The 27,570-nt window shown below is 38.0% G+C and overlaps 2 protein-coding genes across 4 annotated transcripts; one reads left to right on the forward strand and one right to left on the reverse strand.

The window, feature by feature from the left end:
- Positions 1 to 3,259: 3,259 nt before the first annotated feature.
- On the forward strand, positions 3,260 to 18,710 carry LOC117295852 (protein FAM227B-like). 3 transcript variants are annotated; one of them, XM_033778627.1, is made up of 17 exons: positions 3,260 to 3,340; positions 4,817 to 5,018; positions 5,638 to 5,746; positions 5,959 to 6,102; positions 6,858 to 6,878; positions 9,256 to 9,368; positions 9,934 to 10,038; positions 11,026 to 11,124; positions 11,513 to 11,617; positions 12,427 to 12,553; positions 13,043 to 13,174; positions 13,568 to 13,734; positions 14,540 to 14,694; positions 15,191 to 15,268; positions 15,663 to 15,807; positions 16,686 to 16,733; positions 18,620 to 18,710. In XM_033778627.1, the coding sequence occupies exons 2-17, from the start codon at positions 4,893 to 4,895 to the stop codon at positions 18,698 to 18,700; spliced, it is 1,755 nt and encodes a 584-aa protein (XP_033634518.1). In that variant the 5' UTR covers positions 3,260 to 3,340; positions 4,817 to 4,892; the 3' UTR covers positions 18,701 to 18,710. The 3 variants fall into 3 exon arrangements, with proteins under 3 accessions (XP_033634518.1, XP_033634521.1, XP_033634519.1); XM_033778630.1 differs by lacking the exon at positions 16,686 to 16,733; XM_033778628.1 differs by lacking the exon at positions 6,858 to 6,878.
- Positions 18,711 to 19,970: 1,260 nt separating this feature from the next.
- On the reverse strand, positions 19,971 to 27,520 carry LOC117295919 (N-acetylgalactosamine kinase-like). Its single transcript, XM_033778711.1, has 9 exons — positions 27,400 to 27,520; positions 26,979 to 27,067; positions 26,429 to 26,552; positions 25,508 to 25,745; positions 24,876 to 24,974; positions 24,269 to 24,421; positions 23,579 to 23,789; positions 22,701 to 22,902; positions 19,971 to 22,019 (listed from the first exon to the last, which is right to left on the reverse strand). Exons 1-9 carry the CDS (start codon positions 27,459 to 27,461, stop codon positions 21,797 to 21,799), a joined length of 1,401 nt encoding a protein of 466 aa, XP_033634602.1. The 5' UTR covers positions 27,462 to 27,520; the 3' UTR covers positions 19,971 to 21,796.
- Between the last annotated feature and the right edge of the window lie 50 nt (positions 27,521 to 27,570).

Below are 27,570 nucleotides of genomic sequence, written 5' to 3' on the forward strand. Positions count from 1 at the left end.
ACTGGCTTTGAGAACTGTGTTTTAGCATACTGGACTACTCTGCAATGAATCTCCTTTAGTTTTTACAGCAGTTTGAAAGTTTTAAACTGAACCAAACAATTTTTAAAATCATGGCCTTTTAAGTTCATGTTAGTAATGTTTAACCATTTTTTGATAAAAGCCATGAATTATCGTTGTCTGTGCAAGACATAATATTTTCAGTGTATTTATTGTAAAGTTTTGTCCCAAATGAAGAAATCGTTCGTTAAATGTTAGGATGTTAGAAGTGTGTATATTTTGCATAAGAGTATCAGAAATGGTGTAGTTAGATTTTTATAATTATATGCTATTTACATTCACTAGTAAACCGGGCATTTGTTCAGTTTTTAATGGACTGGTTGATTAAAACATCAAGGAAATGGTTCTGATAAATAGTGCAAAATTAGACTTTAAAGTAAGATGATCGCTGATTTCCTCTCATTTTGGAAAATCAGTTCCATTGGCTGGTGCTTTGGCTGTTGGAGGACTACGTACATTATATACTATGCAAGTCTCTGGCATTGGAATATTTATTCAAGTTAAAGCCATTGGACACTTTTGGTAAACAGCATTGTCCAAAGGCCCACACTTCGTGTATTACAACTTATGTATAAAATAACAAACCTGTGAAAATTTAGGCTCAATCGGTCATCGGAGTCGGGAGAAAATAACGGGAAAACCCACCCTTGTTTCCGCATGTTTGGCCGTGTCTCGTTATCGAGAATTGAGTTTGTTTTAATGTTTTCTCAAAAAGTAAAGCGTTTCATGGAATAATATTTCAAGAAAAGTCATTCACCATTACCTTCTGTAAACCCTTTGTTGGAACAAACTATTTGCACAAAATGTTCGAGTATGCCAGAGATTTGGAAGGTTTATTGTGACAAATCACTGATCAGTTAATTCTTCTCGTAATGTTGTTGGAAATTATTACAGGCATTATTTAGTTTTTTTTTTTTGTTTACCATGAGCAGCTTTTCTGATCAATATATTGCAGTTTGTTTAAAAACATTTTTTTTTTTTAACTAGATGGTGGGATTGTATCTACTTAAATAAAACTTATACCATTGGTCATTTTGGTTGGTAACAAGTCTGCAACAGCTAATTCTTTTGTCTCGTAAAACTTTTATATATGAAAAACGCTTTCTGCTAATCTGTTTTCGTGAATTTTCCAAGACCCAAATTGATACTTAACACTAAGTAAGTGATTTACAAGGATCCTTCCTCACTCTAACAAAATCCAAGACCATTACCAGAACTCAACACCCAATCTATTGAACTCATTCAACGCGTTCTTCAGCATACAAAACATGCAATTGGATTCCAAAAAAGGTCATATATGTAGTTTGTGATATGTATAATCTGTATAAAGTTACTTAAATTAGATGGGTAAAGTTTGTCAAACACTGTTTCAGAAATGAAACAGTTGTCGTTTGTTGTAAGAAATTTCATGGTTCTATTTTTGTACATCTGTGTTTTGCTTTTAAAAAAATACCATAGATTAGAAATAATTACTTGCCATTACTCAGAAAGACTTAATTAACTAAAATTACACTAAGCTTTTTTTTTACTTTAATTTTTTGTTCTTACTTTAAACTTTAGTATTATAATTTCGAATCCTATTGGAAAATTGTGATACACCTGTGTCCGATGCAGTTGTGTCCGCCATGCAATACTGTCCGCTCTGGACACTTTTGCATATGCAATCGTGCCTGGGGTTATGCAAAAACCGTCCTGCATACATTTACATGACTGTGCGCGCAAAAGCGAGCGTACATGCACTGAACCTATGTATATGCAGCAAGGAATAATCATGTATTTTATTATTGCAGCGATTACCCAACGGCCAAACATTTCCCATGTCTTTCATGACATGCACTTAGCTTGTAAAAAAATAACGAATGTGTTCCGTCGACCATGGGCGTTTAATTTACTGCAAGGATGGTTCTGCATATGCAAATGTGTCCGGGCCGACACAATTGCATTATGCATTATGCATTATTGCATTATTTTTCTGTTCCGAAAGTGTATAATGGCTTTAACAAAAGAGAAGGCACCTTTGTGCTATTTCCCCTTCAAAAAAAAAAAAAAAATCAAGCTTAAATACAATTGTTTGGTTTTCTTTTTTTCAAGAATTGGCCCGGAAAATGCATCACCGCTCAAAAGGAACTTTCGTGAAGAAAAAACAACAAAAACCTTCAGATATGTAAATGTTTGAAAAACGGTATGATTCAATGGATATTTTAAAGATTGTTTTTGTTTGAAAGGAAGGTTTAAAACAAACTTATATTATTTGCACTCATATGCACAATAGACCGATCCATTAAGCCCCGCCCCATTTTGTATTGACCAATCACAACCCATTGTGCAACCAGTCAGACAAATAATTATGGTCCGACATGCTTCGTATGCTTGGCGCGCGCAGCAGAGTTGTGCAGATGCAGAATGGCATTGGAGAGGCTCACGTGTTCTTGCTCACACGTGCGCCGTGGGCGGAGCCTAATGGATCGGTCTATTGTTTGGGACACTTAAATTGCAAGAAAAGGGACAAATGAGTCTATTGTCTCTATTACTGTAGGGAACTATTGGTCCACCCTGGTAGTGAACAAGGAGGGCATCAGTTAACACGACAGAATAAATTAGCGTGTCATTGGATTTATAGATTTCAATTTTAATTTCTCAAATGAACAAGAAACTGATTCCTTCCTTTTGTTTTCTCAACACTGTTTTAACACCAACCACAGTTGTTTATTTAATTGTATCTTCCTAATTATATTTGGGTGCTAGATTTTTTCATCTTCCAAACTTTTACATAAATTGTACTTCACAAAATTTAGCAAATGTAATATTTTTGTTGTTGTCTTTCCTTTTGTTTAATAAGTTTGAAAAGAAAGTGTCAATACTAAATTGATGTAAATCTTTTGTGAATCGCAATCCGAAAAAAGCTATAAATTAATGCTCAGTATTTGTAAATAGGTTTTGTTGTGTGTTTGGCATGGGATAATAAATACAACAAAGTCATGTAATTTTTACAAAGTGTCGGTCTTTTTAATTTGTTTTGTTAATTAAATTAAATATTTATTGTTAAAATTATTTAAGGTCATACAAAAGCCGTCGGTGCGAACTGAATATGCGACTGAATATAAAATAGTCGTCGTGAAAAGTTGGAAGGAGTCGGGTACCTTTATTTCGGTTTAGTTTGCAAACTCTTTTGCCTTTAAACTTACAGGTACCAGCCGTGCATAAAAAAGCGTTCTTGACGACGAAGAAAAAACTCCGCAGCGGTGCGTAGTTTTCGTTTAAAAAATTCATCGAAGAAGTGATGGTAGGTTACTTTTCAGTAAACTTAGAAAACAAATCGTTGTGTTAATAAATACGTCAGGAATGGGCAGGAATGTTTTGGTAACCGATGGGGGAGTGTATTGTTTTCTGTTGACGTCGAGTCACTGAGAACTGACTGGGTGACAGTCCCAGTTACACTACAGTGTGTAACTGATGATGATGGCAGTGTAACTTACACTGCCATCATCATGATCATGCAGTCACTCCAGATCCAGTCAGTAGCCATGCCCATGGTCAGTGCTGGACTCAGTGGCGCTAGATTAATGTAAACATTTCGAAAAGGTCTAAGTGTTGTCCTTCTCTGGTCATGCTAGTTAGTTTTCTACCTCCATGATTTTGAGGGAAGGTCCTGGCCTGGTGCCTGGGCTTTGGGGGAGGGGGGCTGGTACTTGGTCAGTTGAACTAAAATGGTAGGCCTATCTTATCCCCCTACATTAAATACATTTGGACTTGGTCAGTTGGTACTTAAAATTAAGGATAACTTTCCGTCTGGCGCCACCACTTTTTCACAAATTTTTACAAAGTATAAAATTGGACTATATTTTTTCATATCAACCGACAAATGAAAAAGTGGTGGCGCCATACTGTCATACAGAAAATTTTCCAACATGAATGATGGGTCTTTTGGTTAGCCAGCACAGCAGCAGGGCTGTCACTTCTTTCTCAGATTGTGTATTTCAATTCAGATTATTCTTCCTCCCTGTGCATTGTGTGTACTTTTGTGTCTGTATGTCTACATAACCGATTATCTCAAAAACTCGACCACTGGAAATAAGATTTTCAAACACATTTAGTTTTCTATAAAACAAATGAACCATTAAAAACAAAAGAGAAAAAAGTATACTTTGCCTTAAAGCCATTGGACCCTTTCGGTACAGAAAAAAAAAAAAAGTTCACAGATTTACAAATAATTTACAGGGTTTACAGAAGGTAATAGTGAAAGACTTCTCTTGAAATATTAGTCCATGAAATGCTTTACTTTTTGAGAAAACAGTAAAACAATATAAATTCTCGTTAGCGAGAATTACGGATTTATTTTAAACACATGTCATGACACGGCGAAACGCGCGGAAACAAGAGTGGGTTTTCCCGTTATTTTCTCCCAACTCCGATGATCGATTGAGCCTAAATTTTCACAGGTTTGTTGTTTTATATATAAGTTGTGATACACGAAGTGTGGGACTTGGACAATACTGTTTACCGAAAGTGTTTAATGGCTTTAAGATAGGGCATAGAGCAAGGAAGGTTAAGGTAAAGCTAGGATATGCATCATGTCCATTCCAGTAATTTTTTTTCATTTTATAAATCATAAATTAGGTAGATATTGCCAGTGTGGACGTTGTACCGATCCGACAGCTGATCCTATAATGGACCTTTTGTTACATTTACGTAATTAGTGAATCCATGAGACCCACGTCTGTTATCCCTCTTGACAAAAAAAAACTTGTTTTTTTTCAAGGGTGGTGTTACAGTCCTGGATGCACTGACACCAATTCAAGATCTTGTGTAAGGTGATTTTCGGTATCGACTTGTGAATGATGATGGAGGCCGGATGCAGGAGTCCAGCCTCCTTGGCGGGTAGTATAACAAGTAGCAAAGTAGACAGAGCAAGGCCTGCTGAAACGCTGGAGTCATGGCTGGAGACACAGAATCTCAAGCGGGTAAATAAACAATTTAGAACATTGCAGCTCTCAAAAACCTATTCTTCTTAGAGCCAATACTTCTCCCATATAATATTTAGTGATGGCTGTTAAACGGTAACCTAAATAAGACCCAGTTTACTGAGGATATGGACTACTCCTTTTACAATCTTTTTGAAATCGTTGGGGCCTGTACGAACCACAGACTTCAAGAAACAAATTTTAAAGTAGTACAGTGCCCCAGTTGCTTGGTCTGAACCAATATCCACAGACACAAAGTGTATTTACAGTCGCTTACAGTCACTTATCTATTGGAAACAGCAAACAGTTATTGAGTACCAGCTCATTATATGTGATCTATGTAAAAGTGCTCATGTATGACATTGAGATTGTGAAACATCAGTGGCAAAAATTTACGTGACCCAACATCCTAATAAAATAGCAAACCTGTGAAAAAGTTCAAGCTCAATCGGTCGTTGATGTCATAAGACTTTACACTGTTTCAGAGATTGAGTTTTGGACTTGGTTTATATAAGCTGGAGGTCACAGGTTTGAGTCCTACTCTACTCAATTTGTTATTGTTCTACCCCAAATTATTGTACAGTTTTGGTCAAACTTAATTTTGCTGAACTTTTGACAGGATGATTGGCCCACGATTGAGGGTGAAGAGTGTGAGTTTGATGTCACGTCGGAGAAGAATCTTCTTGGAGATCGTGATGACATCTTAGAATCGTTGCGTGAACATGCACGTATCCTTTGCTATAAGAATCAGAAGAATGGAGGTTTTTGCTCCCCATTTTGATGTCAGAAATATTCATTTTTTTTTTTTCACCAATGTACACCGATGTGTGTTAGCACTGTTATACTCTCGAGTTCTGTGATTTGGTATACTCTAGGGTATGATAAAACGTTACATAAGAACCCTTTATTATTATTATTATTACTCCTTAACCTTCCCAAGCTCTTCCGATGTACATGCTGGACAACCTGGGGTCCAAACTTGAGGATCTCAAACAGAATCTTGACGTCTACGCTTCTCAGATAGTCACCTCCGAGCAGATGTCGTACCGAATGCAGAATAATCTCTTTCACTCCCCGAGCTCAGGTAAGGGCTGAAGTTCAAAGACAGATTATTGTTACAAGCTCATGATTCATTGCCAAGAACCGGCCATCTCACTTTTGCTTTCAAAGCCTTCTCAGTTTAAAGGCAGTGGACACTATTGGTAGTTGTCAAAGACTAGCCTTCACAGTTGGTGTATCTCAACATAATATGCATAAAATAACAAACCTGTGAAAATTTGAGCTCAATCGGTCATCGAACTTGCGAGATAATAATGAAAGAGAAAACCACCCATGTCTCACGAAGTTGTGTGCGTTTAGATGGTTGATTTCGAGACCTCAAGTTCTAAGAGGTCTTGAAATCAAATTCGTGGAAAATTACTTCTTTCTCGAAAACTAAGGCACCTCAGAGGGAGCCGTTTCTCACAATGTTTTATACTATCAACCTCTCCCCATTACTCGTCACCAAGAAAGGTTTTATGCTAATAATTATTTTGAGTAATTACCAATAGTGCCTTAAGCACACAAAAAGAAGCTAAGCAAAACAAATTATGCTCTCCAAAAAGGTTGCCATCCAAAATTGTCCACTTTTTGTGTCATAATATACATCATTTATGGCATGGTTTCCTGCTCGATCTTACTTGCCAGACAAATATTTCTACTTGAACAGTTCTAAGAAATTCAGCCGAATTTGCTGTAAACTTGCCTTAAATAAATTGCACAAATGGCTGCTTCTTTAATATTTTATGGTGTATGCTAATATCTTCCTTTGCTATACATTCCTCTATGCAAATTAATCAGGGCCTGTGGTGTACAAAGAAGGTATGATATGCTAATATCACTTGCACATTTGCATGAGAAGTATTGATGTTTGAGCAAAACAAACAATTGGTTTCAAGTGATGTTATTCAATCGTCGCAAATATGAAAAACTAATTATGCCTGCCACTGAGTTACATATAAAGCACCACAAATAAGTTCTGCATTTTGCAAAACATTTCGTACAGAACAATTTCTGCTGCACAAATTTTGCAGACAAACTTCTGCAGTACGAAATCTGCATACTGATTTCTGGACTTTTTGCAAAACAATTTCTGCAGGACAGTTTCTGCTGCCCAAATTCTGTATATAAATGTCTGCAGTATGAATTTTGTAGAGCAAGTTCTGCACTTTATGAAAACGATTTCTGCAGCACCATTTCTGCTGCACAAATTCTGGAGTACGAATTCTATAGAACGATTTCTGTGCTTACTGCAGAACAAATTCTGCAGCACACATTCTGGAGCAATTTTGAAGTTGACCTGTGTGGCAACGACCCATATTGCTTTTTAAAACCGAAGACTGGCGTGTGTGAATTCTGAAAAGAGACATTTTGGATCACCTTTTTGCAGTAAACTAGGTCTGATTTAAAACCCACTATCTTTTACTGTTAGATTTTGTTGGCAGAAAAAAAACTGGTACATGTGCTTTGTATGTATGTCAATAGAGGGCAAATAAAACTAATAATCTTACAAATTCACTTTTATTTTTCCTGCTTTGCAAATCTCCTTTCTTACTTTCAGTCTAACCTAATGTGTTGTCCGTCTTTTGAAATTTGTTCCTGCTTAATAATTATTATAGCACTGTTCACTATTTGTATTTATCCGAATGATCTAAAAACCTTGTCATTCCAGATGCAGCGTTTATGACAATTTTAGGAAACAATGGTTTGTGGTTTCACCGACTGAAATTTTTTTACCTGCCCCATCTCCCTTAAAAGAGCACAGGTCTGATACTTCACAACATGGAAGTGTCGTGGCCGAGTGGTTAAGAGCACCGAATTCAAACTCTGGTGTTTCTGATCAGCAGAGTGTGGGTTCGAATTCCCAGCCTTGACACTTGTGTCCTTAAGCAAGACACTTAACCATTGCTTCGTCCTTCGGATGGGACGTAAAGCCGTTGGTCCCATGTGTTGTGTAACACATGCAAAAGAACCCAGTGCATGCACTTAATATCGAAAAGAGAGGGGGTTTGCCCCGGTGTTCCTGGCTGAGGCTGCTGTATGCGCCGTAGCACCTTGTAAACCATTACATGGTGTGCTAAGGATTGGGTCTCATAATTTCAAAATCTTCGTCCCACTCACCTTGCAGTAAAACTAATTGGCGCTTTGTATCCTTTGGAAAAGGCGTGTTATAAATACGTTTATTATTATTATTATTAACAAAGGCAATCGCCTCTATGCCCCTGGTCATTGCCTTGATGCCCCTCAAAACGTTCCATTTGGTTTTACCTCATTGAGATGCCCTCCCTGAGAAAAAAAATGCCTTGTTTTTTTACGAGAGTGAAATATCAGGCCTGAAAACACTGATCATAATTATGATATGATATTAAAAAAAAAAAAATCATGAAAATACATAATGCACATATAAATTACTTATAAATGACCGAACTTTCTTTTGTTAATTCTTTCTGTCTTGCACATTTTGATTTGCACATTCATTCCTGTACAGCACCATTAACAAGTACACATGTAAACAGCATGCTAACTTTATTTCATTAAAGCACCAAGTATTATATTTCAAGCACAACATATTACACAGATTCCTGCACTGCACATATTTATAGTTAGTCTTGGCAACAAGGTTTAGGCCTGAGCAAGGATAAACAAATGTTACAAAAACTAGAAGGAAAACAATTTGTTAATGACCTGACATTTCGACCTGATCAGAAAAATATTTAACGCAAGATTTTTTGCCCATACACTACAGTGTAGTTGTCATTTTGTACACTTCCCACCTTGTCATTGTTAAGATTCAAACCTAACTTATATAACCAGATAACCTCGGACAAATATCTAAATATCAAGTATTTACGACAATGGAAACTTACTTAGTCGATTTTATCACATTTTGGAGTGAAAAGGAACAAATGACAAGAATGGGACTTGAACTTGCAGCTGCTATTCTGGTTGTAAAGCACAGTTGTGTTCGCTTCGTTAGCGCTAGATAGCTGACAGAGTCCAGGCGATGCAAGTTGAAATTCTATCTAGTCAGTTTTTGTTTGTTCAGCCCAAAATACTCAAAGACTGGAACAAGGAAGTTAAAGTTTTAAACAAATACATCTTAAACCTTAATCATATTCCTCCATTTAGGATTTCTAACACCCAACACAGCATACGTGTACCCAGTCAGGTTCTGACTATAGTTTACTTGATTTCATAGTGATGGAGAAGGCATTGGAGTCCAATGCAGTGAAGGCCAGTCAGCGTCAACGTAAGGATAAGACCTATGAGCTTAGAGCTTTGATCCTCGGCAGCAAAGCCAGGAGTGTAGAGGTAGGAAATCATCATAAAATATTAGTCTCAATGTTTCTTTGTAAGTTTCTCATCGAAGAAAGCTTTGTGATTAAAGACGCTGTACACCTTTGGTAATTGTCAAAGACCAGTCTACTCACTTGGTGTGTATCTCAACATATGCATAAAATAACAAACCTGTGAAAATTTTAGCTCAATTGGTCAGCAAAGTTATGAGATAATAATGATAGAAAAAAACACCCTTGTCACACAAAGTTGTGTGCTTATTCAGATGCTTGATTTTGAGACCTCAAATTCTAAATCTGAGGGCTCGAAATTAAATTGGTGGAAAATTTTCATCACTTCAGAGGGAGCTGTTTCTCACAATGTTTTGTACCATCAACCTCTCCCCATTACTCGTTACCAAGTATAGTAAGGTTTTATGCTAACCATTATTTTGAGTAATTACTAATAGGTTCCAGTGCCTTTATTCTTGTTTCCTTTTCACCAACCTGTAATTGGCGTTTGCACTGTTGGATTTGAAATGAAATAAATAGAACCAAATTCAATTGTATTTTTTATATATTCATTTCTTTTTCGTTGATAGACAACCACCTTCCCAGGGTTTAGTAGGAGTGAACTAACAGAGTTGCCTCATGGACTGGAGGCACCACAGATACTGGATAGGATCACAAAGGCTCAAGACTTCAATGTAAGTAGAGACAATATAACTGGTTGGAGTCTAGACGAAGTCCAAATACAAATGCTGAATCTTTGAGAAGAATTGGCGGTCTAATAAAAACTAAGATAAAAGCCTTAGGATCAGAGTCCACGAATAAGATTTAAAAATCCAAGACCAGGGCTGGGTAAATGAGACCTGAGGTCAAACACAAAGACTGAGACACTTAAGAGTTAGGACTGGAATCTGAAGTTTTTGATTAAAATTTATGCTAAGAATCAATGACTAACATCTGAAAGTCCAAGTCTTAGTTCGGCTAAGCAGAAGAGACTTAAAGTCAAATACTGAGATTGAGACTAAAAAGAGTAAGTAAAAAGGCTGAAATAAGTTTTTAGTAAAACCTCAAAGTCTGAGATTAATAATCATGGTCTGATAAGGGCTGAGTTTGGAAACTTAAGAGCCCGACTAGAGTCTAAAGGACCAAGACCTAAGTTTGCTTCATGAACAAATTCTTGCTGTTCAAAATGTGTGCTTTACACAAGAGTTGTCGACAATTCAAGCACCTAGTGGTTATTATTATGTCACACAAATTTTGTAACAAAAAATAGTTAATGGCCTGACGTTTCGACCCTAGCAGAGTCTTTCTGGAAGGCTAAATGACAACACAACAAACATGAACAGGTAACTAAGTGAAACATAAGCAGTGAAGTGGAAATACATGAATGGGCTTAGAAAGCATACATAAAAAGGGTAAATAGGTAAATTTGATAACCAGTGCATTAAACCTTTGAAGTTTAAGTTTTTGTTGTTGTTTTTTTTAATAAATTTCTTTTGGTTTGTTAATGATTAATTACTTAGATTAGTTCTTTTTAGCCTTTTTTTTCTTTTTCTTAAATTGTATCTATGTGAAGCGCCTTGAGCGTCTTTTAGGCGGACTTTGGCGCTATATAAGTTTTCGTTATTATTATTATATTATTATTATAAAAGACAATAATTTTGTTGGGGATAACTTTTCTGCAGACTGGTTTCAATAAGTTCTGGAAGAAGTTGTTTCTGTCGGAAGCTTCAGTGGCTGTCATGCAAGACACGTTCTGGTGGTTCTTCTTACAAGAATATCAGGTGAGAGTCAATCGAGTTTGTATAGTTCTTCCTGAGGAAATTTGTTCACTTACAGGCCTTGGACACTATTGGTAATTACTCAAAATAATTGTTAGCATAACAATTTCTTGGTAACGAGCAATTGAGAGCTGTTGAAAGTAAAAAAAACATTGTGACTGGGAAATGGCTCCCTCTGAAGTAATGTAGTTTTTGAGAAAAAGGGGTGTTATTCCCATCCATACAAAGTAGGTCTTTGATACTTTGAAATTGAAAAGGTGCCCTAATTTTATCTAGAAATGGTCTTGTTTAAAAAACATAATTTTTTTCGAATTGGGCTATTTTGCCTTTGAAAAGCCGTGTGTCACGCTTTTTCCAATGTATCTCAAAATTGTTTATTAATTTTATGCAGCCGAAACATTCTTCGGACCAGAACAAGTTGTTCAATCGGATTGCCGATAGCTTTGTGGCTCTCTTCACCAGTGTCAACCCTGAAATAAAGGACAAATTCTTTGCAGTAAGTCAATCAAATAAATATGAGTTAATCATCTTGCTTTTGTTCTGAATATTACACCTTGGCCTCCATGCATTATATTTTGTGTTGGGTGTTGCGTGGCGTACAGAATGTTTTCTGGCAGAACCAACAATCCAGTACAGCTATATTCTCTCAGAGTTGCCATTGCCAAACTCTCCCTGATTCTGCTGAAAGTTCCCTTAAAAATAAACCAATCTTTCCATGTTCTGATAAGAACGAAACCGAACTTGTCCTGCTGTTTATCTACTACTTCGGAGTAGCTTAAGAATTGCATGCACAACAAAAAGTTAATCCCTGAGGTTTTGACCCCAGCAGAGTCTTTCTCAAAGGCTAGATTAAAGGAACACATTGCCTTGGATTGGTCGGGTTGGTCTTTGAAAAGCGTTTGTAACCGTTTGTTATAAAATGCATATGATTAGAAAGATATTTTAAAAGTAGAATTTAATGATCCACACAAGTATCACTCAAAATTGCGTGGTTTTCCTTTTACCTCGTTGACTTACACGGTCGGCCATTTTGGGAGTAAAATTTGTGACTCCCATAAATGGCCGACGGTGTTAATTCGCAAAGTAAAAGGAAAACCACACAATTTTGAGGCAAATTTGTCTGGATCATTGTGATTCTACTTTTAATTCATCTTTCTAACCATATGCATTTTATAGCAAACGGTTACAAACGCTTTTCAAAGACCAACTCGACCGATCCAAGGCAATGTGTTCCTTTAAGAATCAATAGACACTTTTTGTATTTTATTTTTCTTATATCCCATTTGCTAATTCTTCCAATGGTAGGTTTATTCAGACTGCTTGGCCCAGTCAGTCTTTGCTGGCTATTGGGAGGCGTTCATAGACTCCCACAAGTCCTTTGACTCAAAGTTCAAGCAGAAGATTGCAACACTGTGCAGTGAGTGGGTTGCTGGTAAGTGCAAACGGTCTTTTTGTTAGATAAAAGGGATGGTGCATTTAGTTTTTAAGAACTCGCCCTTGTGAAGTCATCACAACCATTCTTAAGGATTTACATTGGCTACCAAAACGGGCTAGAATAGATTTAAAAATTTTTGTTCTCACTTGTCAGTGTATCCATGTCATTGCTCTTTAATGTGTAATATCTAACAGCTAGAAATCTGACATCATGTGACATAAATCCCTTCGGACTCCTCCAGTTATCAAAACCAAATCGTATGGTTACCGCTCTCTCTTACATGCAACAATTTTTTTTCCAAAGAGAAGATTAAGTAAACAAGCTTTATGCTTGCATGTTTCACAATCTGTTATTACTTCCAGAAGGCCTTAGTATTATAAAACGATTTGATTAATTGATTATAATATGACCTCTGTAAATATTTCTGTCACTTTTTTAACAATTGACTTTAAATTAATTTGACTTGTTATATTTTATGATGACAAGGTATTAAACCTGGACCCGATGCTTGGGATCACTGGGACGTCAAGAGACTGCAACCAAAAAGCATGAATAAAGAGAAAGAAGAAGACAAGAAGAAGGTGGTTCTCATCAAGGAAGGAAAGATTAATAAAGAAGGTATGAAGATTAATAAAGAATATATGAAGATTGATAAATGGGCACAAATGAATGACACGTGCCTGGGGGGGGGGTGGGGGGTTATTGGATGCCGCTTCTTCTTAATTGCAGGCATGCAACTTTTCAGCTGATCAGCTGATTTCCTCTTTTTCTTTTCAAAACAGTGCCAAAGAAAACTGAAAAACACTGTACAAAAGTTAAGTGTCATTTGCCATTTCCTTATTTTTGTTTGCAATAAGAAAGTTGCATATCTTTTATTGTGTGCACACAGCAAGATTTGTGTTTCAGCCAGATTTCAGATTTTTTTCAACAGCTTATCACATTCCTGTAATATTTAACATTCGTGAACAACTTCCGTTTTTCCGCTTATCTGTTTTTGGTGTTTATCTGTAGCTGATTTTTCGATAAGCATTGACGTACCCTCTGACGAGGAGAATTCATCCGAGGGCGCTCTGACGGCAGGCATGTCACGCGAGGCCACACAATTGACCAATAAGAGCCTTCGATTCCATGCTGCAGCTGGTGCTGCTTTGCCTGCAATCCCTCCAATGCAGACCGAGGTACGTGTTTGATGGTTGTGTTGTACCGTAAAAGCCTGCCGCCGATTACAGAAAACTTGAAAAGTCCATTTTGGGCTACCAGCCAGGCTTCTGATGGATGATACCCAAACCTACATCCGTATGTACTGTGAAGGGGGTAACCCTGTTTCAGTCCCAGGAATAGGTGGCAAAACAGACCCTGGAAAAAAAAAAATCAATTGTAGCCCACACCTTGAAGTAGAAATGCAAACGGCAGAAAGCCGAGTACAACACCAGGCACACAAGGCCTTGAAGTATGAACCAGGCTATTACTCTGCTGTGTTGACGGTTGGTTATAAGGTTGTACTAAGCTTTCTTACTTTTGCATTTTGCTTACTTAGGATTGAAACCAATGACCTCCTACATGTGTAAGTCCTGTCTGACAATAAGATGGCATGGTTTTCCCCATACTTAAAGCCATTGGACACTTTCTGAACAGAACAAAAATTAAAAGTTCACAGATTTACAAATAACTTACAGGGTTTACAGAAGGTAATGGTGAAAGACTTCCCTTGAAACAATTACCATTCTTGATATCGAGAATAACGGATTTATTTTAAACACATGTCATGACACGGCGAAACGTGCGGAAACAAGGGTGGGTTTTCACGTTATTTTCTCCAGACTCCGATGATCGATTGAGCCTAAATTTTCACAGGTTTGTTATTTTATATATAAGTTGTGATACACGAAGTGTGGGCCTTTGGACAATACTGTTTACCGATGTTGTGCGATTGCTTTAACCAACAGATAACAAGATCTTCTCTTTCTGTATTTTGACACACAGTCACATCAGATAGGTCCGGGGCCAGACTTTGAGAGAGTGTTATTCAACATCCAGGGTCGTAGTCCGCTTATTGCTCACTACCTGTACATGAAGGATCTAGCAGGGAATGAACACATCGGCCGCAATGTACGCAGGACAGAGGTTGCAAATATACCATATCCTTTTGGGTGAACTCTTTCAAGTGAGTCTGTTTGGTTCCAAAAAGAAACAAGAATCTTTTAAGTTTTATACTATCAACAGCTTTACATTGCTTGTTAACAAGTAAGTTTTAAGGCTAACAATTATTTTGATTAATAACCAACAGTGTCCAGTGCCTTTAAGTCGGTACAATTGGTTCTGGAGAAAGTCAATATGTGTGGTTCTGAAAATAACTGGAGTAAACCTGCGAAACAGCTACCTCTGCTTGGGAGTATTTCGGGCCTGAAATCTTAAATTTACTTTTGAAACTTTTATGGGGCACCAAGGCCAGGGGCAACAGAGGCTGTGACTTCTGTGTAGTTTAAGGTCTGGTATGTTTATAAACAACCCCGGAGTAAGTATACTGGGAGTTATTTTTCTTCCAGAAAAATTGCATCAAGTGTTTATGTATTGTATGGTTTGCATTTTGCAAAGCTTAACATCATAATTGCAATCTTCCTTAACTGGTCCAACTCCTCCAGCCATGACGTATCGTGAAGTAATTAAAGACACACAGCGCATGAGCAAATCCCTCAACACAGAGTACCAGAAGTAAGTTTGTCTCCAAATTCATAATTGTTCATATTTTGTAAATATTTCAGTCTGTGTTGTTTTGCCTACTTTTTAATAGATGTAAGTTTTCATCGGGGATAAAGAATATAATTTATTTTGTACTCTTATACACCCATGTGTAATAAGCACCGTGTACTCAGAAGTTTCCTGAGTTCTGTGTCTACTTTTGTTTGACTCTTTTGGTGATTAATGATGGTTTCTGCATATATTTTCAAAAAAGTTTTACTTGCCATTTTGTTTTACTTTAATTTAGATTTCTGTGTATTTTATATTTGCTATTTTTTGATCTACAAATCATGAAAAGCAAAATTATCAATAGTTTTGTTTTTATAACCTCCATCTACCCCTTTCTTGTGTACTTAACACGCTTAAGGATCAAGGAGGAGCTAGCAAGGGAGATGATGGCCATTGAGAAGCAGAAAAGGGAACAGACGAGAGAGATCGAACAGTTAAAGCAGAAGATTCTACTCCGCAATGTGGACGTCAAGATCCTGAGCGAAAAGATTCTTGATATGAGGGTGAGTTGAGTGGTTTTAGGGATGAGATAATAATTCCTTCAAACCAGGAACACTTTGGCAGACTAATAATAATAATATTTGAGTTTATATAGCGCTTTTTCACTCCCGAATGGGTGTCTCAAAGCGCTTCAAATTATTACCCCTGGTCACTGGGCCTTAATTCACTCCTTAAACCATCTCAGCTCCCTGGGGAGTATACAGCCTCGTGCAACAAATGCGCTACTCGGCTAAATCAATCACAAGAACCATCTCTGCCCTCACAGGTCCCCATTTACCCTTGGGTCGAGAGAAGCAATAATGGTTAAGTGTCTTGCTCAGGGACACAAGTGTCACGACCGGGATTCGAACCCACACACTGCTGAACAGAATCAGCAGAGCTTGAATTCGGTGCTCTTAACCGCTCGGCCACGACACCCCACTAGGCACGTGTAGAGTGAACTGTGCTTTGTGCAGGGCTCAATACTTATCTAGTAATATTTCAACGATTTGTTTCAAGACATGATTTGCTTTCTTCGTTGGCACTAAATAAAAACGGAGATGCAAATTACGTAGTTCTTTGTACACTTTCAAAAATATGAATCTCAAATACGCTTGTTTTTTCAAAAATATGAATCTCAAATATGATTGTTTTTCTCCCGTACCATTGTGTGCAAGAATTCTGTCATGTCTTTACATGTATTGATATTTCAATCTATTTGTTTTAAGGCATGGTTTGCTTTTTCTTCATTACCCTGTTTCTGTCTTTTTTATTTGCCTGTAAATAATAAAAGGAAGACACAAACTATGTATTTTTTTACATTTTCAAAAATATGTGTCTCAATTCAAAATATGATTGTTTTTCTCCCGTACCATTTCTTCCCAATTGCTATTCCTTAAAGGGAAAGGAAGGCATCTTGACTTTGCTGAAGGAGGCAGCTGGACACGAGGTCTGACAACAAAGCTGATAATAATAATTCTCTTTATTGATCTTGATTTGCGTAATCAACAGTTTTTGCGAGAATGCATAATTCATGTACATTATGTACAACTAACATCTTCATTGACTCACTGTGTATTTTTCAAACATCAGCAAAGTGTGATGCAAAAGCTACCCACTGTAATGCATAGCATTGATTTTTCACTGTGTAATAACATTAATCTTGATTTGTTTGACCCTTAAAGACCATTCATGTCTGTATAACTTTAATTTCTTCCGGAAAATTTAACTTTTGCTGAATTTTCTTTTACCATGTCCTGAAAAGTAATAAGAAATTTAAGTTAAGTTTTGTTTTTAGGATTGTACTCTGCTAAACGTAGTTAACATAGTACACCTCTGAGAAAATAGTAAACACGTTTATGGGTATTGTTTGTGTGTTTCTGCGTCAAATAAAAGAGTGTAGAATCAGTGAAAGGAACAGAGAATACTGGCAAACATATACTGCTCTCAAAACCTTGGTGAATCTTGCTCGGGAGTTCAGGGCCCACTTTCATAAAGTTGTCAAGCTAAAAAATACTGAACAAAGATATTGACAAAATAGGGACACCGCCAATATAGGGCTAGATAGCTCAGTTGGTAGAGCGCCGGCACGTTAATAGTCCGGAGGTCGTTGGTTCGAATCCCACTCTAGTCAATTTTTTGTGCAGCCCCAAAAATCACTAAAAAATACTGCTTAAAAAATGTTTCTTTGAAAGAAAGAAACTAAGGATCAGATACACAATCTACTTGCATAACTGCATACTTTTCATATGTATACATTTCCATACAACTACCTTATTTCATTTACAAAGAAATTGTGAACAATTAATTACGCTGAAATAACCAATTAGAATACCCTCAGCTATCTCTTGAGAATGCTTTAAAATGACTTCATGATGCAAAATTGCTCACTTATTATCCCCCCCCCTGTAGCAGGCAATTAACGTGTGTGATATAACTAACCTTTTGATGTGCTGAGTATTATAAAGTCGTGTAGTAGACAGCTTTGTTTATAAAACTAGTGATCTTACATTTCAGGGGCATTTCCTGGCAATCGCTTGACATGACTGTTCAGACATTACATTTTGTATCATAAATACCACACAAATTACAGCAATTGCCATTGGGACCAAATTGGTTTGAAAAATGTGACGGGCTCTACAAAAATGAGTCGCTTGTCGCAAAGCTCACTTTCCAGTAAAAGGTTGTTGAGTGATGGGTGGGAGGGTGAACATAAAATATTGTTTTATTATTTTTTTTGAAAGTGGTTTTATGCTTCTTTGGGGTCTGTGTTTGTTTTGATTGATAATTGTGAATAAATCAAGTTTTTTTTTCATCCCTTAGATATCATTAGGTGATGTTTTTATTTAACGGGCTGTTTCCCCAGTTTGGGTTATTTTCAGATTATGACATAATTTTATTTTTCAAAAGGTCATACCTTTTGAACCAAACATCATGCAAGTGTGTAAGCTGTGTCAAAATGAAGCTTGTTGTATGCTCTTTTTAGCTATGTATAAAACTAAATAAGTAAATGTTCCCCCTTGTGACTCACTTTTTACAGAGCCCATCACAATGGTCTAATACCCCGCAAGACTTGCACAGTCTATATCTACTGCCACCTATTGTCCGAATGTCTGCCATTAGAGAAGAAGACATAACAAAATCATACAGTCTTGAATCTTAAATTGTTGTACTCTCCTAAAAGCTATGCTGCTGTCCGAGAGAGGGTGGGTTGCAAAATCCATTGCAGAGTGTTATGTGTGCTTGTGCTTGTACAATTATAATTCTAATTATTCAGTACATTTTCCTCTGTCCTTTTGACGTCTGACAATCTTTTATTCTGTATTGATTTGACAGGAGCGACAGGTGATGCCAGCATCAAAGAGAACTGGGAGTGGGTATAGTTCATCATCGGATGAGGATTATGATGAGGAGTAAGGAGTGTTTAACTAATGGGGTGTGGGGAGTGGGAGAGTGGGGAGGGTGATATTCAGTCCATCATTAGATGATGATGATTAAGGATTGTATCCAATGGGGTGTTGGGAAGGGTAGTTGAGGAAAGATTAAGAGTAGGAGTGGGACAGGGATGAGATTGTTCAGACTTTTGGCTGAATTCAGACTTTTTATGTAGGCCTGGTGAAGAAAATCAGGAATTCTTTTTGTATCCACACACAAAGAAATTCTGCTCTTTGGTCTACTTCTCTAGTGCTTTTGATACTGTTTACAAATGCTCCTTGGAATCTATAACCCCAGGGGTTACCAAACGGTAGAAATGCCATCATTTCAACATACCTTTGAATTTGTATCCAAGTTTCAGACTTTTTCGTCGGTGATGATGAATCTCACCCCTGGTGGGAGAATAGAAGAGTGCATACTGTCCATGTTTAGATAACACCCTGGCTTGACTCGGACTGCTGTGCAGTTTTAGTGACTGCCTTTGCAGTTGGATTGGCATAGTGGTACCTAGTCTTGCCTTCTACCTCTGGTGTTCTGGTTTATCCACTATGTGGATTGGTGGGTTTTCAGTTCCCTACTTGGTTGTATGGGTTTTCCCTGGAATAGTTCTCTGGGGTTTTACTCCCACATCTAAAACAGAAACTTCAATCCTTGTCTTCACAACCAGAATTAATGAATGAAATAATAATAATTACACAGCATTTATAAAGGCACACTAATTCTGATGTAAAACCATTCAAAGGCGCCGGTCAAGATTGAAAAGAGGGAATTCTCAAGTGGTAGGGAAAGCAAGTGGCAACAGGTGTGTCTTGAGTTGCTGCTGAACAAGTTATGTATTTCCCTTAGGTTTTCAGGGAGTGAATTCCAGAGCCTGGGTGCTGTAATGGAAATAGAGCTGCTAAGCACCAAAATTTGCTTAGCATGAAATTTCTGCCTCGATAAAACAGGATTACCAACCAAAAATTCCACGTGATTTTCAGGATGAGCAAACTACAGCTGAATACCAGTAACAAGCAATATGCAACAAGAAGAAATTTGGTTGGTAATCCTGTTTTTATCAAGGAAGAAATTTCATGCGTAGCAAATTTTTGTGCTTAGCAGCTCTATGAAATTGGGCCCAGGTCTTGTAGTACTGGGAGTCAAATGTCCAACATTACATATATGCTAAGCCAAACGTGTTGGTTTCAAAACAATTTCGAACGAACATAACTGTTTCTAATACTGAAATTGATGATTTGACAAAGAGATAGTGTACATACTTATTTCTGATATATTTTATTTATCTGTATTTTTACAGTGATGAACTGTTAATTTAATAAACATAATTTAAATTAAAATCCAACAGTTTTGTAAAACAAAGACTAAATCTATGCTTGATGAAATAAAAAAGATATTTGAAAAAAGATATGGGGTTTATCACATGCAGTAGTTTATTGTGTTGTATGAAATCCAAGTTTGGAAAATCTGAAAATTTGTCTTCCATTCATTGTCATGATTGTACTTGTAGGGCAATTTCATTCTGCCATTGAATGGACAAAGAGATGACCTGAATTATTACAAAAGCTGTCATTTTTATATTGCTACCGGTAAATACAATTTTCTGCTGAGATGAATGTTGTTCAAAGTGTGTGATGCAGATGGTTTTAATAACTTCTTTCCTTCCTTCTGTTTCCTCTGAAAACGGTAGAGCATACTGATCGAAACGTTAAGTTGTCAACCACTGGTTCTTTTCAGAACATACACAAAGAGTAAAACCGCAATCCTCACCTAAATAAGCTCCCACCATGCAAAGTTTCAAATTCTACTTAATAATGATGTTTCTTATCCATCGCCAATCCTGTATAACACCTACAACCTTTGAAAGAAAATAAATTTACTCGCTTTTGAAAACATTCGCAAAAGATTTGCATAGTCTAATGAAGCATGAACTATCGCATTTGTATAAAAGAATTCGTTGCACCTTTAACTACACCTTACAAAGTTCAAAACATGGTCCCAAAAATCGATATCAAATCTGATTAAACACACTTGTATGACGGGGAACAACAAAGAAAAACAGTAACTTTTAAAGTTAACTATGCACAGACATACAGTAACCCAAAATGTTTTGGATGTTCTCTTCTTCACATTATATTCCTTAATTTACCTCCAAATAGTATACATATATATATATTTGTTCATTTCTTTAAAAAAATGTTAAGTACTGGCATGCTAATTGTGTTGGTAGAAATTTTAAAATTTGGAAGGTAAAAACTAACTCCCTTCACTTTTGTTTGATCCATACGGATTGTTACTGTATTTGTCATACATAATCTTAAGCTAATGACACATTACATTGTCATGTGAGTTAGGACCTTGTGTAAAATGCATTTTTCATAATGCAACAAAGTGGTACCTGGCTCTAAATTATTCAGCAAAGCATCCTTTTGGAAACATCACACCAACTTGGGCAACTTAGTTTGGGTTTGGTTTGCCTGCTGTGAGGGTATCTTTTTTAAACCTTGTTCAAGGACACACATTCAAAGACTGAGACTCGAATCTACACTCGGCGGATCAGAAACGCCAATAGAGCTCGAGTCCTTTGCTCTTAACATGCCATTGACTCTTTGACCAGAACAGAGTTACAGTAGGACCCAGTTGCAGTGACACAACGAATTGGTTACTGTCACATGACATTGGACTGGTCATTTGATTGGTCGACTGATGACGAGCATTTTAAAGGCACTATCCAAGTAGACAGGGTTTTGTTAATGCGTTCATCTACTTAAAGTTGATTTTTAGTTTGGCAAATAAAAGTTTAAACTGAGTTTGGGGGGTAATTTTTTTTCTTGACAATTATTTCAGATAACAGTTTTTGTTTGTGGGACCTTGGTTAAGGAAGATGCAGTATCGGCAGTCGGCTAAAGTCTCTGGGGTTGATTTCACAAGAAGTTAAGACTAGTCATATCTCGAGTTGGAACGAGTCACTCGTCCTAACTTGGGACTAACCTTAAGTTTTGAATATTTCCTAGAGTTCTATAAGTTCTTTGTGAAATCGACCCCTAGGACTCCAAGGGGCAAGGAATACATCTACAAATCTTAAACAGTGGTTTCAGCATCCATTTCAAACATGCAAGCCCCACTGCCCGGCTCAGTCGCAAACAAACTCCCTGCGGCCTTTTCCTCGAGCTTGGGGTCTGCTGCATAATACCCAGCATGCACTTTGGCGATGAAGTCGTCGACGTCCCCCGATGGAACCATGGAGACTGTGCAACCTCCCCAGCCTGCCCCGGTGAGCCGCGAGCCCAGGGCACCAGAATCCCTTAAATAGTGGAGTAAACAACAGGATATAAATTATTCAAGCAATAAAATACTGATGAGTTTTGGAAATGCATCGGGGTGTTGTGGGGGAAGCATCCAACGGTCAATCCCCAGCAAGATAAACCAAAGACAATAGACTCCTTGTGTTGCACGGACGTCACAGGCACAAAAAGGCGTGCCCTCACTGGAGCCAAAGTAGGCAAATGGTTGGACGGTAGCTGCTCTTTTATGTGTAAAAACTTGTGTGAGCTCAGCATCCTTGTAGTATTTCCTGTCCTTTTTGATAGTGCAATTTTATGGCAGAGGCCCACTCCCTAAAAATTTCTTCACAGTAAAAATTACCTCCATTAAATCTGTACAAATCGTGCCTGCAGGAAGACCCTGCTCGGTGGCCATTTTGTTACACAAGTGATGTCCCAATGCCTAAAGGCCCAATTTCATAGAGCACAACAAAATGATTCTTACGAGAGTCAAGGTTACCAGCCAAACTACCATGTCACATGTACTGTTTGTGACTGGTATCCAGCTTATATTCGCTTAGCAGAAAGATGTTGAGCTTAATTCTCTGCTTGAGCACCTCTATGAAATTGGGCCCAGGTCACAGGTGTAAGTCCCACTCTAGTTACTTTTCTTTGGAAAAAAAAATTATGACAAAATGAATTGCACGATCAATTGGTTTTACCTGCAGATCTGAACGAGTTTATCCAGCGGCTCACAGCTACATTCATACAGGTCTCTACAGCTAGCGTGACTGTCATTCATTAGGCCTCCCAGGACGCTAGCAGCATCGCCAAGACCCTGGTCACATATCTCCTTGAATTGCACCACCCGGTTAGCCTCACTGAAAACGTGCTTTGCTCGGTCGTGCAGTTTGAAAGACGTTACTGCAACAAAGTATTATTGGAAAACATAACTGTTTGAATGATGACCAATTTATCAGTGTCGGGTTTTATGTAAAGTCGAAATAAATGCAAAGTGAACTTTACACTGGAACATGAGATAACTCTGAGTACCCGCTCACAGGTTTCTGAATATGGGTTAGATGGGACTCGAACAGGTTACTACAGCCTCCAGGCTGAGTGCTCTGGGTGCACTGTTTAAGTGTTGGTGTCAACAGAATGTGGGCTTGACTCAACTCACGGTGATTGCCACACCCAAAATAAGCCAGATATAAACATGCACAACGGCTTTGACAAAACATTGTTTTCACAAAACAAGATTTTTTTTTTACAGATTTCTTGTTTCTTAGATGTCAAAGTGAAAGGGGTTGTAGAGTAAAACAAGGGTGAGAGTCATTGCTGACAAAAAAAGTCTGAAAATGGGATCTAATGCTAAAATGATGGCATGTCCACCTTCTGGTAACCCCAGGAGTTATAGATTTTCAGGAGGTTTCTTCAAACAGTATTCTCAGCATTACAGAAGTAAATCAAAGAGGAGGATTTTTTTTATATATATGTAGACAAAATAACGACTGTTTTTCTTCACCAGGCTGACTTAACAAGTCTGAACTCGGACAAAAGTTAAACATTTCTGATCTTTGTACAAAGTAAAGTGTCTCACCATCCAGCGTGTTGGCACTCAGGCTAGCTTGAATCAACTCTTCCTCACTGACCCCCAATATACCACACACCTCCTTCTTATCATACGGCTCGTGGTGTAGCGTGGTCTCCATAAAACTCAACATGTCCTCGAAGGACAACCCGAGGGACTCTTGTAGCTTGCCAAGCACCTTGAACTGCTTCCAGTCTAGACCTTTGGACTTGGCTAAGATCTGATGCAAATTCAGATGGAAGAATGCGCAATCAGTAATCAGTTCATGCAATAGTATTCAGTTCAATGTATGCATAATGTGTTTTTTTGCATCTGTGTTTACTGTGGTAGTTGCAGCTGCAAATCTGGCTTTCATTTTTTACTTGCCCTTCCTCCCTCCCTCTCTCTGAAAGAGTTCTGTCAACTCATTGAGATGCCTTCTTAAAACTTTCAGTCCTGCAGGAGTTAAACGTAAGGGTCATTGATTGGTAATTTGACTATGGATTTAAGCACCTTGTCTATGGAATTCACTGCTGCTTGACCAAAAAAACACAACAATCCTTCAATCTTCAAACAACAGCTCAAAACTGGCCTTTTCAAACAAGCATTTTAAATCCTGGACTTTAGACTTTGACTTTGCGAACTGGTCCCCACGAAGGGCATTTTATTTGTAAGAAACTGTGCGCTTTATAAGTGTTGTTTTTTATTATTATCTCGTACCTGAGTTGCCAAGCGACATTCCACTACTCTGATGTTGAAGTGAGACGTGGCAGCTTTCTGCAATTCAACACAACTGTTGGAGATGACAAACGTAGTGCCGTCCGGCAAGGAGACATTAGATGCTCTGATTGGATTGAACTCAATCAACTTGGCCTGGATAGATAAAAACAAGAAGCTTGGAAAAAATCACACAGCAGTAACAAGGCCTGGGTGACTAGTGAAGAAGAGCCCAAGAGGCCCTGGGGCAACTGGAAGCGAACTTTGAGTCACGCGCAGGGCAGCTGTGGCAATCCGCATCAGAACGCATTGGTTGGGCAGCTCTACATCCCCCATGATGGATTCAGAGAATGATGACGATGATGATGACTAGTGAAACTTACTACTCGACTAGTCGGTCCTCAAATAGCATGAATAGTTGGACTTAACACTAATCGCGACTAATTTATAAGCATGTTTGCTGCAGATACCATTTACTCCTGGGTGATAAGAAGTGTCTTGCTCGAGAACACAGGTGTCGAACCCACACTAATAATGACTTATGACTTTATGACCATTGTATAGCCTGAAAATTTCAAATTGAAGAATTAATACAAGGAGGTTGACTAACCGTTCCAGCTTCAGCGAGGAAACAGATGGATTGATCCATCCCACCGCCCTGAGTGCCGATATATTGCTCACACCTCATGCAGATATCCGCCAGCTTTTTCTAAAACATGACAACAGCATAATTTTCGTATTAACCGACAGATAAAATGAATAAGCTCACACAGTTTTCAAGGAGACAAGGAAACATTTTCTTGTGTTCTCAGAGCATCTGACAAGAGCTTTCATTGACACGATGCAACCTGGCTACCGGGTTTACTCAATCTGTCAAAAGGGGGCAGCAAGGGGAAGCTCCACAGCGGAGCTTTGCTGGTGCCCCTATCGGCCAATCGGCTTTGCTGTTAAAACATTGACACTGCCAACATGTGACTAGATGACTCATTAGGCAGAGCACTGTCACAGGTCACAGGTTCAAATCCTGTGTCACCCTGAATTGATGTATAATGCTATCAGTCAGTTTCCCATCTCAAAGCGTGTCAGTATTTTTCATACAAGGTATGCGTGGCTAAATGTTGAAGTATGAGACCTTGTCTTTACATGGCACCATGTAGTGGTTTACAAGGTGCTGTGGCACAATGAAGTCCACACTAGATCTGGAACCTTATCCCCAAGTGAAAAAAAGAAGCATGCGCCTACCTTTGGTATTTCTTGCTGGTTGGCGTGCATGGTCGCCAGACTACCGCAGCACACCAGAGCACTAGAGCTAGACAGTCCAGCACTGCGGGGTACTGTCCCGTCAACAACGAGGTTCATTCCCGTTGGATTAGATATACACTCTGCCTCTACGATACCTCGGAAGCCGCATAGTATGTAGTTATGCCATAGTGGGTTGCTGGAATTAATCTTATAGTCTCCCACGCTTGACTTGTATTCCCTGCGGACGTAGGTTCAAATTGTGTATCACTTTAAATACAAAAGCAAACATAAGTATGAGAAGTATTGGATACGGCATTTACAATAAATATGAGCCTTCAAACTTTACGTAACAAACCATGCCACATTGAAACTGACACACAACATTTAGTGAAACAATGGTGACCTAATTTCCATACTCATCATGTGCCAGAGTTAAAAACCTTGTAATTTTTTAAAGCGGCAGAAGCCAGATTTCAAGTTTATTTGATTGAATTCAATCGATATGAATGTTTGTACTTGAGGTACGCTCAACATTTAACCCTCCTACTGTTTCACCATTCAATATCATCCACTGTGGTTTTGAATGATAGATAACCATATTGGCCAGCCTGCAATATGATGCTTATCAACACATACACACATTAGTTGCAGAGTTGTAACACCGTACAAACCCAAAGACCTTTTCGCAAATACTCGGGCGTGCGCGTAAAGCTTGGAATTAGGTGCATTGTGGTCTAGCTGGTGATCAAATTTGATCCATAGCTATCCCACAATGCACCTCATTCAACAGTTTGCAAAAGGGTCTTTGTACTGTATGCAGTTGAATGGTTGCAAATGCCTCGAGAACTCAATAGAAAATGTTACCAAGGAGAGTTAACTATTGACTGATTATTCCATCCCTGACATTCACTGAGTACTCACTGATATTCTGGGTTTGAGTTAGTGAAGACAAGCATCTGATCTGGGTTGGTCCCTGCAGCCATTACTATGTCTTGTTGAATGGCCATCGGTAGAACCGAGTACCCGCAGTAATCTATGTGCTCACCTAAGGGGCAAAGGAAAGAAAGAACATTGTTTAAGGCACTGGACACTATTGGTAAATACTCAAAATAATTATTAGCATGAAAAATTAATTGGTAACGAGTAATGTGGATTGTGGAGAAGTTGATAGTATGAAACCCTATGACAAACGGCTCCCTGAAGTGATGTAGTTTTTGAGAAAGAAGTGATTTCCACAACTTCGTGTGACAAAGGTGTTTTTTCTTTCATAGTTATCTCGCAACTTCGACGACCCATTGAGCTCAAATTTTGAGGTTTATTATTTTGTGCATATGTTGAGATACACCAAGTGGGAAGACAGCTCTTTGACAATTACCAAATACCAATAGTGTCCAGGGTCTTTAATTTAATTCAAGCACAATCCTGAGAATAATTTGAGTAAATTTTTGATGGGAAAATTGAAAATACTGACCTATGAGATTAACTCTGCCTGGTGCCCTGGCAAAGAACGCTGGCTGCGAACCAAATCTTTCCTTGTAGAGTTTGCCCAGAGATTTATATCTAAAACAGAAACATTTTTTCTTCTTTTTTTTTAAACAAGCTGAATCAATTATTATACATGTGAATAAAACATAATGGAATCTATGTTGGGCTATCGTTGATTGGAAAATCATTATTGTTATTGGTCCGTCCTGCTGCTATTACAAATATTAAATACAAGTCAATACAAAAGTAAACATGACAACAATTCCAAGACCAACACAAGGCCCAAGGCCAGGGGGAAAAAACGAAAAGTGTGAAGCAAAGGGGAGGGTCCCCGATCCAAACCATTCAATTCATTTATTGTCTGAAAATCCTAGGCTTCGAGACCGTAAACTTGCGCTTACACTTACCTTTCTCTCTGTGAATTTGGAATTTTCCTCACAATCTCTGGACAATCTCTTCGTCCAGCCATTTTCAGTCGTTTTTGCACCTTTTTGTCCAACTCGATTCGTCCGGCAACAGGATTTTGCTTTCGTGTGCAACAAAGTCACGTGATATTAAGGTCAGCTGACCTCGTTTGT

Source organism: Asterias rubens, chromosome 10 (assembly GCF_902459465.1).
Source record: "Asterias rubens chromosome 10, eAstRub1.3, whole genome shotgun sequence".
Lineage (NCBI taxonomy): Eukaryota > Metazoa > Echinodermata > Asteroidea > Forcipulatida > Asteriidae > Asterias > Asterias rubens.

What these genes read in the sequence shown, in the direction of transcription:
- LOC117295852 (XM_033778627.1), top strand. Translation starts at nt 4,893, where the DNA reads ATGATGATGGAGGCCGGATGCAGGAGTCCAGCCTCCTTGGCGGGTAGT. An exon ending in ATCGTTGCGTGAACATGCAC is followed by an intron (nt 5,747 to 5,958) that starts GTATCCTTTGCT and finishes AACCTTCCCAAG; the next exon opens with CTCTTCCGATGTACATGCTG. An exon ending in CAAAGGCTCAAGACTTCAAT is followed by an intron (nt 10,039 to 11,025) that starts GTAAGTAGAGAC and finishes ACTTTTCTGCAG; the next exon opens with ACTGGTTTCAATAAGTTCTG.
- LOC117295919 (XM_033778711.1), bottom strand. Translation starts at nt 27,461, where the DNA reads ATGGCTGGACGAAGAGATTGTCCAGAGATTGTGAGGAAAATTCCAAAT. An exon ending in AACTCAAACCCAGAATATCA is followed by an intron (nt 25,746 to 26,428) that starts GTGAGTACTCAG and finishes CTACGTCCGCAG; the next exon opens with GGAATACAAGTCAAGCGTGG. An exon ending in ACCAGCAAGAAATACCAAAG is followed by an intron (nt 24,975 to 25,507) that starts GTAGGCGCATGC and finishes GTCATGTTTTAG; the next exon opens with AAAAAGCTGGCGGATATCTG.